Genomic DNA, 15344 nt, shown 5'->3' with positions numbered 1-15344 from the left:
AACCTGCGCGGGGCACCCCGGAGCTGGCGGAGTGCGGGTTCATGGCGGGGGCCTCAGCAGCCAGCAACCGGGACCACCTTAAGAGCGAGCCCCGCCCCGGGCCCGGAGCTCGAGCTGCGCTGATTGGTGCAAATGTAATGGCTGAAATTGATTGCTGAAATGCAAAACTTGTTGCTGCTTCTCCCGGCGCTGGGCGAGAGGCAGACACCGAGAGGGGAGCCGAGACCCTCGGAACGCCCCACGCAGAGCCCCCCCGCCAGCCAGCAGAGGGGTGCGCGGACCCCCCCCCAGGACTGCCCCCGCCCCCCCTCCCATTCCGGCTCCTAGAGCGTAGCCGGAACGCCTCAGCCCGCTCGTCTAGCGAGGCCCCCCAATCCGCGTACGCCCCCCTCCTCGGGTCCGAGGGGGACTCGCGAAGCACCTCGGCGCGGAGGCAGGGAACCCAAGCCTCGGAGCGACCCAACCTCTCGTCTCGCTGCCCGCCCGCGCCTGGAACCGGGCGCGGAGACCCCGGCGAACTCAGAGACCGAACAGAGGACAGAAGCGGCAGGCGGCGGACGTGGCCGCGAAGCGGCGCGCGGGGTGCAGCGCACCCGCCCCGGAGCAGGGGAACCGCGCCTTCCCTCAAACCTCGGCTCCAACCCCCGGAGCCTGCCGCCTCCCCAGCCCCGCTGCACCCTCGACTCAGGGCCCTCACCCGTGATGCCGAGCGGAGCCTCCAGCCTTCCGACCCGCTGAAGAAGCAGTAGCCGCTTGCTCGGGGCCGACGGAGACTGGGCGAGCGGATCGTGCTCGGCGGAGGCTCGGGCTGCGGAGCGCGGGGACTCCGGGGGGGAGGGGGGAGGGACCGCTCTGTCCATGCCCGGGCGCCAGCCACGGCTTTGAAGGGTCTCCTTGCTCGGCCCCTTAGCAGCTCCGCCACGGACTCCGGGAGGCATCGGGAGACGTCCTGGGGCTTCCCACCCGACCCGATCGGACTTAAGAAGGTGATCGCTCTGCTCTCCCTTCCTCCTTCCCGCCTCTACCCCCACTTAACTTTTTGTCTCCACTCGCCCGCAGCTCCGTCCCCTCCGCGCAAACCCACCCGCGGCTGTGCCAACCGCCGGAGCATGGGCCCCCCAACACGGCTCCCGGAGGCCCCGCGGCACCGCAAGATGTGAGAGGCCCGGGTCCGGCAGAGCCAGAGCTTCGGGAGAGGAGCTGATAGCCCCCAGCCTCCACACACCAGGCGAGGTGGCGGTGCGCACTGCGCCCCCGCGGTGCTGAGCGTCCCGGAGCGCCCAACCCGGGGCCGGAACGTTTAGCTGGCCGGAGGCGCGCCGCGGAGAGCAGGCTGTCATGCCCTATTGATCCCCCCGCCCCCTGCCAAGTATGTTTGGGCTGGACCAATTCGAGCCCCAGATCAACAGCAGGAACGCTGGCCAGGGCGAGAGGAACTTTAACGAGGCCGGACTAAGCATGAATGCCCACTTTAAGGCCCCGGCTTTCCACGCGGGGGGACCCCCTGGCCCGGTGGACCCTGCCATGAGCGCGCTGGGCGAGCCCCCGATCTTGAGCATGAACATGGAGCCTTACGGCTTCCACGCGCGTGGCCACTCGGAGTTGCACGCGGGGGGGCTGCAGGCGCAGCCGGTGCACGGATTCTTTGGAGGCCAGCAGCCGCACCACGGCCACCCGGGAGGCCACCACCCCCACCAACATCACCCTCACTTTGGGGGCAACTTCGGCGGCCCGGACCCGGGGGCCTCATGCCTGCACGGGGGTCGCCTACTTGGCTACGGCGGCGCCGCCGGCGGCCTGGGCAGCCAGCCGCCCTTCGCGGAGGGTTATGACCACATGGCGGAGAGCCAGGGGCCGGAGAGCTTCGGCCCGCAGCGACCCGGGAACCTCTCGGACTTCCACAGTTCGGGCGCCTCGGGTCATGCGGTGCCTGCCCCGTGCTTGCCGCTGGACCAGAGCCCTAACCGAGCCGCCTCCTTTCACGGCCTGCCCGCCTCCAGCGGCTCCGATTCCCACAGTCTGGAGCCCCGAAGGGTTGCGAACCAAGGAGCCGTCGACTCGCTGGAATACAATTACCCTGGCGAGGCGCCCTCGGGACATTTCGACATGTTTTCGCCCTCCGATTCCGAGGGGCAGCTGCCTCATTATGCGGCGGGGCGCCAGGTTCCCGGGAGCTCGTTTCCCGGTGCGTCGGCCATGCCCAGAGCTGCAGGCATGGTGGGCTTGTCCAAAATGCACGCCCAGCAGCCGCCGCCGCCGCAGCAACCGCAGCCGCCGCCGCAGCCGCAGCAGCACGGCGTGTTCTTCGAGAGGTTCGGCGGGGCCCGCAAGATGCCCGTGGGGCTGGAGCCGGCAGTAGGCTCCAGGCACCCGCTAATTCAGCCTCCCCAGCAGGCCCCGCCGCCCCCTCCGCAGCAGCCCCCGCAGCCGCCGCAGCAGCCCCAGCCGCAGCCGCAGCCGCAGCCGCCGCCGCCGCCGCCGCCGCCGCCCGGGCTTCTGGTCCGACAAAATTCGTGCCCGCCTGCGCTCCCGCGGCCGCAGCAGGGCGAGGCGGGCACGCCCAGCGGCGGCCTGCAGGACGGGGGCCCCCTGCTGCCCAGCCAGCACGCCCAGTTCGAGTACCCCATCCACCGGCTGGAGAACCGGAGCATGCACCCGTATTCGGAGCCCGTGTTCAACATGCAGCACCCCCCTCCGCAGCAGGCGCCCAACCAGCGGCTGCAGCATTTCGACGCGCCCCCCTACATGAACGTGGCCAAGAGGCCGCGCTTTGACTTCCCGGGCAGCGCGGGAGTGGACCGCTGCGCTTCGTGGAACGGCAGCATGCACAACGGCGCGCTGGACAACCACCTCTCGCCCTCCGCCTATTCGGGCCTGCCCGGCGAGTTCACCCCGCCCGTGCCCGACAGCTTCCCCTCAGGGCCAGCCCTGCAGCATCCGGCCCCGGACCACCAGTCCCTGCAGCCGCAGCAGCAACACCAGCAGCCCCAGCAGCAGCAGCGCCAAAACGCGGCCCTCATGATTAAGCAGATGGCGTCGCGGAATCAGCAGCAGCGGCTGCGCCAGCCCAACCTGGCCCAGCTAGGCCACCCCGGGGACGTGGGCCAGGGCGGCCTGGTACACAGCGGCCCGGTGGGCGGCTTGGCCCAGCCGAACTTTGAGCGCGAAAGCACGGGCGCGGGGCGCCTGGGCACCTTCGAGCAGCCGGCGCCTCACTTGGCGCAGGAGAGCGCGTGGTTCCCAGGTCCGCACCCGCCGCCGGGGGACCTGCTGCCTCGCAGGATGGGCGGCTCAGGCCTGCCGGCTGACTGCGGCCCGCACGACCCGGGCCTGGCGCCGCCCCCTCCCCCCGGGGGCTCGGGCGTGCTGTTCCGTGGCCCTCTGCAGGAGCCGCTGAGGATGCCCGGAGAGGGCCACGTGCCCGCGCTGCCCTCCCCCGGCTTGCAGTTCGGGGGCAGCCTGGCGGGTCTGGGCCAACTGCAGTCGCCCGGGACTGCGGTGGGGCTGCCCAGCGCTCCCTCCGAGCGCCGGCCCCCGCCCCCGGATTTCACAGCACCGGCGCTCGGGGGCCAGCCCGGCTTCCCGTTCAGCTCGGCGAACCGGCAGGCCACGCCGCATAGCGGCCCAGGGGTGAACTCGCCCCCGAGCGCGGGCGGGGGCGGCGGCAGCACGGGCGGCGGCGGCGGCGGCGGCGGTGGCGGTGGCGGCGGCGGCGGCGGGGGCGCCTATCCGCCGCAGCCTGATTTCCAGCCCAGCCAGCGCGCCTCGGCCAGTAAGCTGGGCGCGCTGTCGCTGGGCTCCTTCAACAAGCCCAGCTCCAAGGACAACCTGTTCGGCCAGAGCTGCCTGGCTGCACTCTCCACCGCCTGCCAGAACATGATCGCCAGCCTCGGGGCCCCCAACCTCAACGTGACCTTCAACAAGAAGAACCCGCCCGAGGGCAAGAGGAAACTGAGCCAGAACGAGACCGACGGCGCGGCTGTGGCCGGCAACCCTGGCTCGGATTACTTCCCCGGAGGGACTGCCCCTGGGGCCCCAGGGCCTGGAGGCCCGTCGGGGACTAGTAACAGCGGCTCCAAAGCCTCAGGGCCGCCCAACCCACCCGCCCAGGGGGACGGCACCAGCCTCTCCCCAAACTACACCCTGGAGTCAACGTCTGGGAACGACGGCAAGCCGGTCCCCGGGGGCGGAGGTCGGGGACGGGGTCGAAGAAAAAGGGACAGTGGTCACGTGAGCCCCGGGACCTTCTTCGACAAATACTCTGCAGCGCCAGACAGCGGGGGCGCGCCTGGGGTGAGCCCGGGGCAGCAGCAGGCGCCGGGCGCAGCCGTCGGAGGAAGCTCCACGAGCGAGGCTCGCGGGGCTCCTACGCCCCACGACAAGGCGCTCACGTCGCCGTCGTGGGGGAAGGGGGCCGAGTTGCTCTTGGGGGACCAGCCGGACCTCATGGCTTCCCTGGACGGCGGGGCCAAGTCGGACGGTAGTTCCCCGCACGTGGGCGAGTTTGCCTCGGACGAGGTGAGCACCAGCTACGCCAACGAGGACGAGGTGTCATCCAGCTCCGACAACCCCCCAGCCCTGGCCAAAGCGAGTAGGAGCCCCCTGGTGACAGGCTCGCCCAAACTCCCTCCGCGTGGGGTGGGTGCTGGGGAACACGGACCTAAGGCTCCCCCGCCCCCGCTTGGCCTGGGCATCATGTCTACCTCTACCTCCACCCCTGACAGCTACGGCGGCGGGGGCACGGGCCACCCTGGCACCCCGGGCCTGGAGCAGGTCCGGACCCCAACGAGCAGCAGCGGGGCACCACCCCCCGACGAGATCCACCCCCTGGAGATCCTCCAGGCGCAGATCCAGCTGCAGAGGCAGCAGTTCAGCATCTCTGAGGACCAGCCCCTGGGGCTCAAGGGTGGCAAGAAGGGTGAGTGCGCCGTTGGGTCCTCGGGGGCGCAGAATGGCGACAGCGAGCTGGGCAGCTGCTGCTCCGAGGCCGTCAAGAGCGCCATGAGCACCATCGACCTGGACTCGCTGATGGCGGAGCACAGCGCCACCTGGTACATGCCCGCAGACAAGGCCTTGGTGGACGGCGCCGACGACGACAAGACGCTGGCACCTTGGGAGAAGGCCAAACCCCAGAACCCCAACAGCAAAGAAGGTATATGCGCTTTTTCCCTTCTCATCTCCCCCAGACCCGTCCCCACCCCCACTGCAGGCCTTAGCCTAGCCTTGAGTGCTCCCTCGGAGGGGACGATCCCTTGGGGTTAGGAGGGCGCGGGCCCTCTTAATGCCCAGCTCAGAGCTGGATGCCCTCCCTTTGGTTACAGCAAGGGCTCTGTGGGCCCATCTCCCACTTCCACCCCCCACCCCCAGGTGCTGCCAGGTGGATTCTAGTTCCTCACCGAGGTAGGAACTTAGATGGTAGCCCTGTGGGGATTATTTCAGAGTCCTTCACCAAGTTTTAGCTGGGTTGCCGGGTGCTCAGAGGACAAGACAGGCCCCTTTCCTTTCATACCAAGATCCCTCCTCACCCTTGACACTCAGGCTGGTTCCACTTTGTAGGAGTTGTGTGCCTGCACCCCCTCCCCCCTTTCCTGGCAGGACACCTGGGAAGTTGTGTTAATAACCTTCCCACCTTTTCCTAGTCAGCCAACTTCCAGCCTGAGTTCCCTTCCATGTGCCAGCATCTTTAGAGAGAAAAAAAAAAAGTTACCAGGCGCTGGTGTCAGCAGCATCACTCAGAGGCAACGCCTAATTTGACAGTTGTTTCTAATGAATAGCTGTTTTGTCTCTTCTCAACTATTAGGGTTTCACTGGAAACCTGGAGACCTGTCTGGTTATAGGAGGCAGGCAGGCTTTTCCCGGTGGCATCTCCTTGACATTTGGGTGGGGGGTGCTGGGGCTGGGGTGGGGTCTGCTTGGCAGAGACCGGACCACTCAGCCGGGGCATCATTTGTGTTTGGGGATAGCGATGTAGGGATATATGTTCTTAAGACACAAAGGACCCGCGTTTGTCAATATCTCGCCTGGCTTTGGTGACAGATGTCTGGTCCCAGCTCTTGTTTGCATTCTAAGCACTCCCTCCCCACCAGGCCTGGAGGCCTTTAAGGTGGGTGGGGTGGGGGGTTAGCAAAGGGACCTCCATTGCAGTTAAAGTAGTAACAGTTTTGTTTTGAACTGAAAGAGGACCGGACTGCAGTAGGTAACCGTTTCATTTTAACAGGGGCCTTTCTTTTTTTCACAGAAAATTGCTTCTTAAAATTAGGTAACATCATGCCCCTCCGCCCCCCCACCCCCCATTTCTACCTTTTTCTTTTAAACCCTAGATGCCTTCCCTAGGTTTCACGGGGACTGACTATTACCAGGGGACCAGCGGCTGCTGATTGAACCCTGTCTAAAAAAAATAGACGTCCCCTGATTCTTGCTCTCTCTTAGAGTTCTTCTCCTCTGTCTTCATGGGCCTGGGCCTCCTGCCTCTGGCTTTAAGGTGCGGGTAGGTTTTGGGAGAATGGGCTGGAGGAGGGGGGAGGGGAAGGGACGCCCTGGAGTTGGGTGGCTCAGAACTCGGGGCTTTCACCGCTGCTGTCCTGGGTAGCGTTCCCGCTTAGGTTTTTCTAATTCATGAATGCGGCCTCCCTGCTTTTCTCTTTGTTCGCCTACTGCCCAGCCCGGGACGCTGCTCTCTCATTTGAAGCCTGCTGTTTAGCATGCACGGCAGACGCTGAGGGCCAGCATCAGCATTCTCCAGGCTTCTCCCAGGCAAGGCCATAAATTGGTTAGTTTGGGACCCTCCGCTTCTTCTCCCTGGTTTTTACCACCCCCCTCTTCCTTTTTAAAATGGACTTGGACACAGCATCCTGCTTGCCCGGCTCCCGGCCCCCCCCTCCCATCCCTAGTCTCTTTTATTTTCTGGTACACAGCGTCTCGATCTACCCCGATCGATAGCTGGTTAGCACAAATCCCAGCCCCTGTCACTTCTACCTGGCTTGGCCTGGCTGCCTCTCCCCCTCCTTAATTACTGGGATGGGGGAAACTTCCCCCATCCCAGTAATTAAGAACATATTGGCCAAAATAGGGTGAGAGAAGTTTTTTAAAAACCCCTGATTTCGAGAATTAATAAAAAAAAACCAGTAGCCCTCAGCCTGCGAGTCTTCTGAAGGGCCTTCGTAGATTAGGTAGAGAGGAATTGAGTGGTTTTAAGATTTTTTTAAAGGTGTCACAAGTCCCCCAATCTTCCTTTCCAGAAAAAGAATAAAGATGCAGGCTATGAGTGAAGAGATGTCATTAAAGATACGTTTTGTTTTGTTTGTTTCAGTATCACAGTCAGAAGAGCGAAAATATTTTTTTGGAAGCAGATGCTAGTCACTTGAGGGTTGATTCCTCCTGTAAGCTAAAGGCAGCCCTCCCTTGCACAGAGGGGAGGAGGGGGGACAGGGGCTTCCTTCGGGGACGGGGACAGGCTGCGGGGCTGGGCTCCTTAGCAGCATCACAGGGACACCCACTTGACCTCCTTTGTTTTCCACTCTGTGATGTGGGAAGGACAGTTTCCTAGATAAAGCCCCGAATTGAGGTCACTCACAGCTTCTGCAGCCTTGGGGCTGCTAGTTAAGGCTTTATAAGGTATCTGCATCCGATTCCTGCTCCCTTACTGGTAGTAAATAAGGATGATTAAACTTTTCATTATGATAACACCCTGCAGTTCCATCTGCACATGTTGTATAAATAGGTACACAGAGCCTTCAACAGCCCCCCGGTCCCCTGGCTGAAAATCAGTGAAGTGTGCCACTTCAAAATAGAGGCAAAAAAAATTTTAAAGTACAACGGTCTGCTTGTCCTTAAACACATGCCCATGGGCCCATTGGCCACGAATTGGGGTGTCCAGCAGCTTCGAACATTCCTTCTGGAGGTCCCAGCCCCTAGCCAGCACCTTCTCTCCCACCCCCTTTCAGGCAAAGCCCATTTTTGTAATGATATTTTATTTTGTCACACCGTAAAACATGCCAGTACTAATGTGATTAAATATTAACACCGTTTCTGAAATTCTTCGCTCCGATGACAAAGTACGAGTCGGTATTTAACAAAATGATCTGTGCTCGGATTGGTGAGAACGGATCAGTCTTCAGACCCGCACAAGCCATGTAGTCAGTGGGACGTGCCCAGATTGTCTTATGGGGTTTAGATGTCCTTTCGAGGGGAGGGAACTCAAATGGCAAGTTGTAGTTCTGGCAAAGGCCAGGCCAGAATCACGTGTGATGATGTTTTTTTTTTTGTTTTTTTTTTAAACCAGGTAACTGGGTCTTCTCCAAATTAGGCTTCTCCTGACTTCTTAACCCACCCAACAACTTTTATATAATGAAACTCCTCATCTCATCTTGAGGTTCTGTTTGCACAAAGTTGAGGGCGGGGGTGGGGAAGGGTGAGGTTGTCGGGGGTGGGGGGAGAAAAACCAGCTTGAGTTTGGCCCTATTCAGACATCTATTAGATCAGTGGATGACATGAATTTGAGAGGAGTTGGCAAAACCGTCCACCTCTCCTGGTAATAGGTGTGTGGCGGTGGAGAAATTCCAAAACTGATAGAGAAGGAGAAAAAACGGGGAATTGTAGATAAGAGGGTATTAAGTCTGAAAAAGTACGTTCATCCACCTCCTGCCCCTGACGATTTTCAAAACTTGAATTAACTGTGTTCTGTAATAAGTTGACCCTTGCCAAACTTCCATTCCGTGGCTTGCTCCCTGTCCTGAAATCTGGAGCGGTCTAGAAACGTTCCTTCACACACATTGAAATAGGAGAGGGCTCTGTGTACGGCGTGCATGCAATCCTGCCCTTTTTGGAAGTATGATATTTTTACAGTGATGCGGGAGAAATTTTTGGAATTTCATGCCTCTCCGAGTGTGCTGGTCAGAACTCAGTAAGCAGTGCTGAGAAATAGTGGGCAGGCAGGATTTGGACACTGAGTTTCCTTTGACGTGGGGGCAGGCTTGGGGCAGGAGGGAGGCCCCAGGGCTGCTTTCCTGAGTAGTTTCCCTCACTCCCCACGGCTTTTTTCGGCTCACTCAGACTTGTTTTGGGAGGGCAAGGAGTCTTGCCTTTCCATTTCCCTGCAGAATCACCCAGCAAGAGTTGCATGCCTTCGTGTGACTTTTGCGCCTCCGGAAGATTGTAACCCAAAACTTCGCAGGTGTTAATCAGGGGTAATGTAAACAGATAGGAGCCCCCTTTGTGCAGCTGACGTCCCAGCCTGCTTGCTCCCTGACTAGTCCGGGACATACTACTACTGTTCTTTGGTGCTTGTTTGATATTTCAGGGCTGTAATAAACCTGTCTCCTTTGCCCACCTCCTGGCATAAAAGCCCAACCTAGCGCACATCTGCAATTATACATTTCTGCTAAATATTAATAAAGGACATGGATTTTTAAGGGTTTGAAGCTTATCGGTGTTGAACTTGTTAATGGCTTCCACCGCTGGATTTTTCTGGCTGTTTTGATTTTAAATAAGCCACTGCCTTCTGATATATCATGTAGACTTATATTCTTTCATATGTGTATGTATATATGTAAATATATAAATATATACAATTTTCGTAGATTGAAGGGCTTTCCTCAAGGATGGCTTTCTTTAATATAAATTCATTTACATTTCTTGTGAGGCCCTTCAGACCGGAAGTCAGGGGCTGTTGAAATGTACTTCTGTTTTATTGAGGTTTCTAGGAAGGGAGTGAGGGCTGGTTAATCTAATATCTCTTTCTAGCAATGAAATTCTATGGTTCCTGATATGATTTTGTTTGCCTGACAGAGGTATTTAAATTTCCACAAAGAATCTTAATAGGTCCTGAAAAATAGATCCTGCCCTTGCCAAGAAGTTACCTGATACTCTCTACTGATATAAAATATACATCTTTAACAAACAGTCCGGGAGGACCAGGTGAAATTGGAGGAGGGAAATTCTTCCCACTCTGGCGGGACAAACTTGAGTGGATCCTTGGGATTTCACAGGATCTCTTGAACTCACTCCGCGCTGGAGGATAGAGCAAAATCACCTTTCTCTCCACTTGAGGGACAATCACGTAGGGTCACGTTCTTTGCACAGGGAGCAATCTGCTTTGCCAAAGGCACTTGGGAGATAAATACTTCTGGTAAGGAATACTGTTATTTACCTCTGGTTAATTTTAGAGAATAAAAAGCTATAGCTTTTATGTCATGGGATTGAATGTCCAGGAGGTGTGCAGGGGCAATCAGGCCTCTCAGCAAATTGCAGTATAAAACCCCAAACCTTCTGATGTCAGAGGGGACCTGGGTCTGTCCGCCCCCCTCCCCATAACCCAGTGGGTGTACCTTATGTCCTTCCCTCTCTGTCCCCCCTTTTTATTCCACCCAAATATTCAGCCTGGAGGGTCTGGAATAACCAGCTTCATCATTTTGACTCAAGTCGGGATTTTGACTTGCTGAGCGATGTGTTTGTTTTAGGACCATGTCTATTTTTAGGCCCAACTTGGGTGGACAGATTTGAGTGTGGGTTTTGATTGCTGGTGGCGGAGATGTTGGTATATACACGAGTGCGTGATTGAGAAGAGAGACATTTGGTGGAAATTTTTCAAGCTTCCTCACCTTCTCGAACCCACGGAAGCCAAAGGAAGTGGTCTGGGGGCCCGGCTTGAAAGAGTGGCCGAGGTGGGTGTCAGCTCTGGGTCTGCCTGTAGCCCACCAGAGGAAAGCAGGGCCCCTTGCAATGTAGTGTGTGTGAAGGAGCCCCCCCCCACCTTCCCCATGCCCCGCCCCAGCACAAGCACATATACATATGCATGGCCAAGTGTATTTCCATCAAAGCATCCAGCCACTCCTCCACTTTACCCTTAATCTGCTTTCCCAAGGCAAGTGGGGAAAGGAGCTAAACCTTCAGTCTTAATGGTGTTAGCTGACAGGTTCTGATTCTGTAAAGGACTGAATGAGCGCAAGTCCTAAAAATAGACAGAGGATTTTGAAGATCCTAATTACGAAATCTCGGCCTCCCAGGCCTCCTGGGCTGTGGGTGACTTTGATCTGGAGTATTTTGGTAGCAGACGCACATCGCCCCTTGCTGGGTTTTGTGCGTGAGCGTGCGTGGAGGTGTCTCGCTGGCTGAGTTCAGCTGACACCACTCTCCAGCCAGGAGAAGAATCTTTGAATCAGTGCCCACCGTCCCCCTCCCCCTCCTCCCCTGCCTCCCCTCCCCCTCCCAGTTGTGGGAAGCGGACGCTGCTTCTCATTTATGGAAATTCCTCTCCTTCATTGTAATCTTTTGGTACCAACATGGAGGAGCCGACGCCGGGCTTTCAAATTAGTCACAGCCTTGCCTTCGGGGACCCTCTGTGTCCTGATGCACAACAGCTCAGCTGACCATCCCCAACTCAGCGCCACGCGGGGTCCTGAGAAACTGTGACGGGGACCCGAAGGAAGAGATGATGGTTCTGGGACCCTGGCACCTTTTGCCCTATGGGTAGCCCAGCGAGGAGGGGGCCCTGAGCATTTTCTGATGCCTTGCAATGACTTGACAAGAGACACGAGTATGAGGAAGGAGGTGTCACAGCATATGTATCAGGGGACAGCAATTCCAAACTTACTCTGTGACCAGGTTGGAAAGGCAGAGGGCAGTGACATTGACTTGAGTGGGGAGGGCTGTTTGAGGGACAGCATTCTCACGGGGTGTAATTCTGATAGGACGCCGAGGCCCGCTTTGTTTGCTGGCCTGCATTTTAATCGGCGGCCTCCAAGGTTTGGGATGCAAAGGAAGGGTCTGCTCCAACATGATGTTTGCCCAGGAAGGACCCCGGAGATGAGGCAGGGGAGAAACTTGCCACAGGTTTCCTTGCGCCTTGAAATCCATGGGGCTGTTTCGGGGTTCTTGATAGCTTTGAGCTCTGGCCTGATGAGACCACGTTGGACTGCCCCTCCCGCCCCCCGGTACCTACTGCGTGTGTGTGTGGGGGGTCCGTCATAGCTACGGCATCATCCCAAATTCTCGTTCTCCCTCCTGGCTGAAAAAACTCTTTCCTTGTAAAGCTGGATCAGAGAGAGAACTTTATAGTGATCATGTGCGTATCCTTCCCCGATTTGCACATCATCGTATGGACCCAAATGCCCTTTTAAACATAAAGGCAATTGAATTGAACAGTTTGGAGGTCTGAGTGCATTCGCAATAACCAGTTGGCTCTCTCTGCATGTCCCAGAAGGAACATCTGACACGGAATAGATTTGTCCAAGAAAGGGGAAAACCCTCAGCAAACATCCTAACACAAACTCACCTTGTAGGAAAGCAGGTTTTTAGTGTTCCCATCTTTATTATTATTTTTTTTTAAAGATTTTATTTATTTGACAGAGAGAGACAGCGAGAGAGGGAACACAAGCAGGGGGAGTGGGAGAGGGAGAAGCAGGCTCTCCGCGGAGCAGGGAGCCCGACGCGGGCCTCGAGCCCAGGACCCTGGGACCATGACCTGAGCCGAAGGCAGACACTTAATGACTGAGCCACCCAGGTGCCCTGAGTGTTCCGATCTTTAAAGCTCAGGGGTCCAGCAAACTCAGCATGTCCCACCTCCCTAATTGCTGCTAGGACCCACCGTATGACCGAAAGGCTCTGTCTTGCTTCCCACCTTCCACCTCTCTGTACAAGATCTTGGGCTTCTCGCGAACTCTTTGTCCCTGGGATTCCGGTCCCTCCGGTGGCCCCTGGTTTTCTGGACTGCAGCCTGACTTACCTGTGCCAGTGTTTGGTTTTGGCAAAGGAAATGTGCTGGACAGTGGTTTAGGTAAATGGGGAGACCCTTGGGCAAAGCCGTATTTGGGGCCCATGGCTGTGGACGTCTTTGGAAAGTCGAGGGCTTTGAAGAACCCCCCCAAGCCCCCTCCCAGAGGGAACCAGGTCTTGCTTTTATTCGGCATGTCTCAAAAACTAATCTCCACGGTTACTCAGCAGTAGACAGTGATTGTCATGCCTTTGGAAGAAGCGCGGACTAACTTTGGTGCTGAGGCACTTGGCCGCCCCCACGTTCCCCATTTCCCCCTTCCAGCAGCCTGTCTTGGGAGAACAAAGTGGCTCGTAGATGTGTTCGATTCTGAGGATATCAAATTAGGCTTTCCTTCTCGTTGCTGATAATGATTTAAAAAGTGTTTGGGCACCAAGATTTAATTTGATCTGAAAGCTCAGGTCCGATGTCACTGGAGCAAACCCCGGTCTCGGGCCCTTCTGATCAACCAGCTTTGCGTGGCGTGCCTGGGGGAACCTGTCTGCCCCAGAGCTGAGGGCCCCAGTGCGGCGTTCTTGGTTGTATTTGGGAGCTCCTGGAACGGGAGGTGACAGTTAATGCGTGAACCCCTCCATACACACTTGCACGCACATACACACATGGACGTGTGTGCATGCGTGCGCGCGCACACACACACACACACACACACACAAATACCCTGCTCCCTGCTCATCCAGTCATCCAGGGCAGGGTGGGATGTCAAAAGGTTATGACCCTTTTTCAGTTACCGTGAAGCAGTGTTTTCAAATTGTTATTTACCGATACTTGGGGTTTCAGGAGTGGCAGAGAATTTCTAAATGTGGAAGTCATTTATATCACACTTCCTGGGCGAGGCTGGGGGTGAGGGAATTGCTTGGGGGCTGTCATCGGCCATTGCAAAAGCACGCAAAGTTACGGTTTGAGCTTCCCCACGACCGCAGATTTTTGGGGGAGAATGTAGACATGGAAGACCCAGCATGGGACTGATGACCGAATGGTGGGTCTGTTAGCAATCAGAGCCCAATTTTGTTTAGATAGTGGCCGAGGCAGACGCACGGGGCTAGGGGGTGGGGGTGGGGCCCATAGAGGATGAAGACCCAGATGGGTCAAGGCCTTGTAATGTGCCTGTGGTCACCTTCTCCTGACGAGGAGTTGGCCCCATGTGGCCTGTTGCAGATGTATCAAGTTTTGCAGATGAGCCCAGACCTTTCCATTAAAGATGGGTGATGGGGGTGGGAGAAAAGAGTGACCTTTCCCCTGGTGACCCCATAAGGTGACCACTGAGGCTTCCCTCCCAACACCCCGCCACTTTGGGGATAATCTTGCCTTTCACAGACCGTGCAGGCAGGTCCCACTGCTTTGAAACGCAAGCAGTGCCCTCCTACACAATGTATATTTTTTTCCTTTTTCTGAATGGTAGGCAAAAACGGAACGAAAGTAAGTGATGAATTCAGCAATAGGAAGATTTCCCTGACTCGAGATAAGCCAAGTGTGGAAAGGAGCTGCAGACATTCAGGTCTCCTTTCTCTTCCTCTTCGGGAGACCCCCGCTCTAGCCATGAGCAGCCTGGAGTGCTTTTGTAGGGAGGCCTAATGGGCTCAAAACAAATTGACCATTTTCATCCCCTGCAATGTAACTTTTGGTGGTTGTTTAGTATTTGAGGGAAGGGAGGCTGTGGCTCAAAATTTGGCTTTTTTAAACAAGAGCAATTTCACGATCCTTATGCCGTGACTATTTCTAAATTGTCTGGGCATAAAGCTTTGGATGCCTTTTGCCGGTTTCTGCTCGTGCATGCATGCGCGCGTGTGTGCGCGCGTGCGCGCGCACACACAAACACACACACACACACAGGCCTGAGATGTCTTCATAAGAAATGAAAAAATAAATGGGTTTCTCCCCCCCCCCGCCAAAAGAAGCTCATACAAAGTTTTGGCTCTTTCAGTTTTAAGTAGAAGCTTATTGATCTCAGTGTGGTCAATTTTTGCCGAATTTGTAATCCTGTTAGGCCTCCGGGAGAGGCATGATTAATTTACTTGTACATTTCACTATTTGGGGTCAGTTTAGTTAATAAGCATTTATTTTGTGCTCAGTGTGAGAAGCATTTTACTGGGATTACAATTGTTGGGGGTGTGTGCGTGTGCATGGGCGCTTGCGTGCGGGCCCGTGAGGCTGAATGTGTATACTAAGGGGCCCAGCTCCCCCGAGGCGGAATAAAGACCCCCACTTGCAGTTCCCACCACCTCCCCAGGACAGGAAGAGAGAGGCGAGTGGCCCCTTCAGCCATCACTTGTCGGGAAGGAGGGAGAAAAAGCCCAATTGTCCAGCAAACCCAGCCTCCCAGAGCCTTGGAGACAGCCAAAGAACGTGGGTTTCCTCCTGGTACCTTGGTCCCTGGAAAGTTTTCGAGCATACTTCTTAATTGACTGGGAGCTGAGCACTGACATGGAGAAAACTTAAGAACTGTAAACCTTTTTGGAGCACCCTCCATGCCACTGCCCGACAAATGGTAGTGCTGGGATGTGCGCGCGCGGAACTTTTAGAGAAACGCATGGCTTGACTTCCAAAGAAGGAAGAAAAAGTATGCGTATGTCTTGAA

At 56.8% G+C, this 15344-nt stretch overlaps 1 protein-coding gene across 1 annotated transcript in view; it reads left to right on the top strand.

Annotated features, from left to right (window-relative positions):
* The first annotated feature begins 245 nt into the window (after window positions 1–245).
* MN1 (MN1 proto-oncogene, transcriptional regulator) overlaps window positions 246–15344 on the top strand; it is a 47157-nt gene continuing 32058 nt past the window's right edge. The window contains exon 1 of the mRNA XM_025858066.2: window positions 246–5152. Coding sequence (XP_025713851.1) covers window positions 1372–5152 — 3781 coding nt within the window. The 5' untranslated portion in view covers window positions 246–1371. The remainder of the gene's footprint in view (window positions 5153–15344) is intronic.

The sequence above is a fragment of the Callorhinus ursinus genome, unplaced genomic scaffold (assembly GCF_003265705.2).
Source record: "Callorhinus ursinus isolate GAN/ISIS: 27379988/994484 unplaced genomic scaffold, GSC_fseal_2.0 scaffold72, whole genome shotgun sequence".
Lineage (NCBI taxonomy): Eukaryota > Metazoa > Chordata > Mammalia > Carnivora > Otariidae > Callorhinus > Callorhinus ursinus.
The sequence above is the reverse complement of the archived record's forward strand: the minus strand, read 5'-3'. Positions and strand labels throughout refer to the sequence as shown.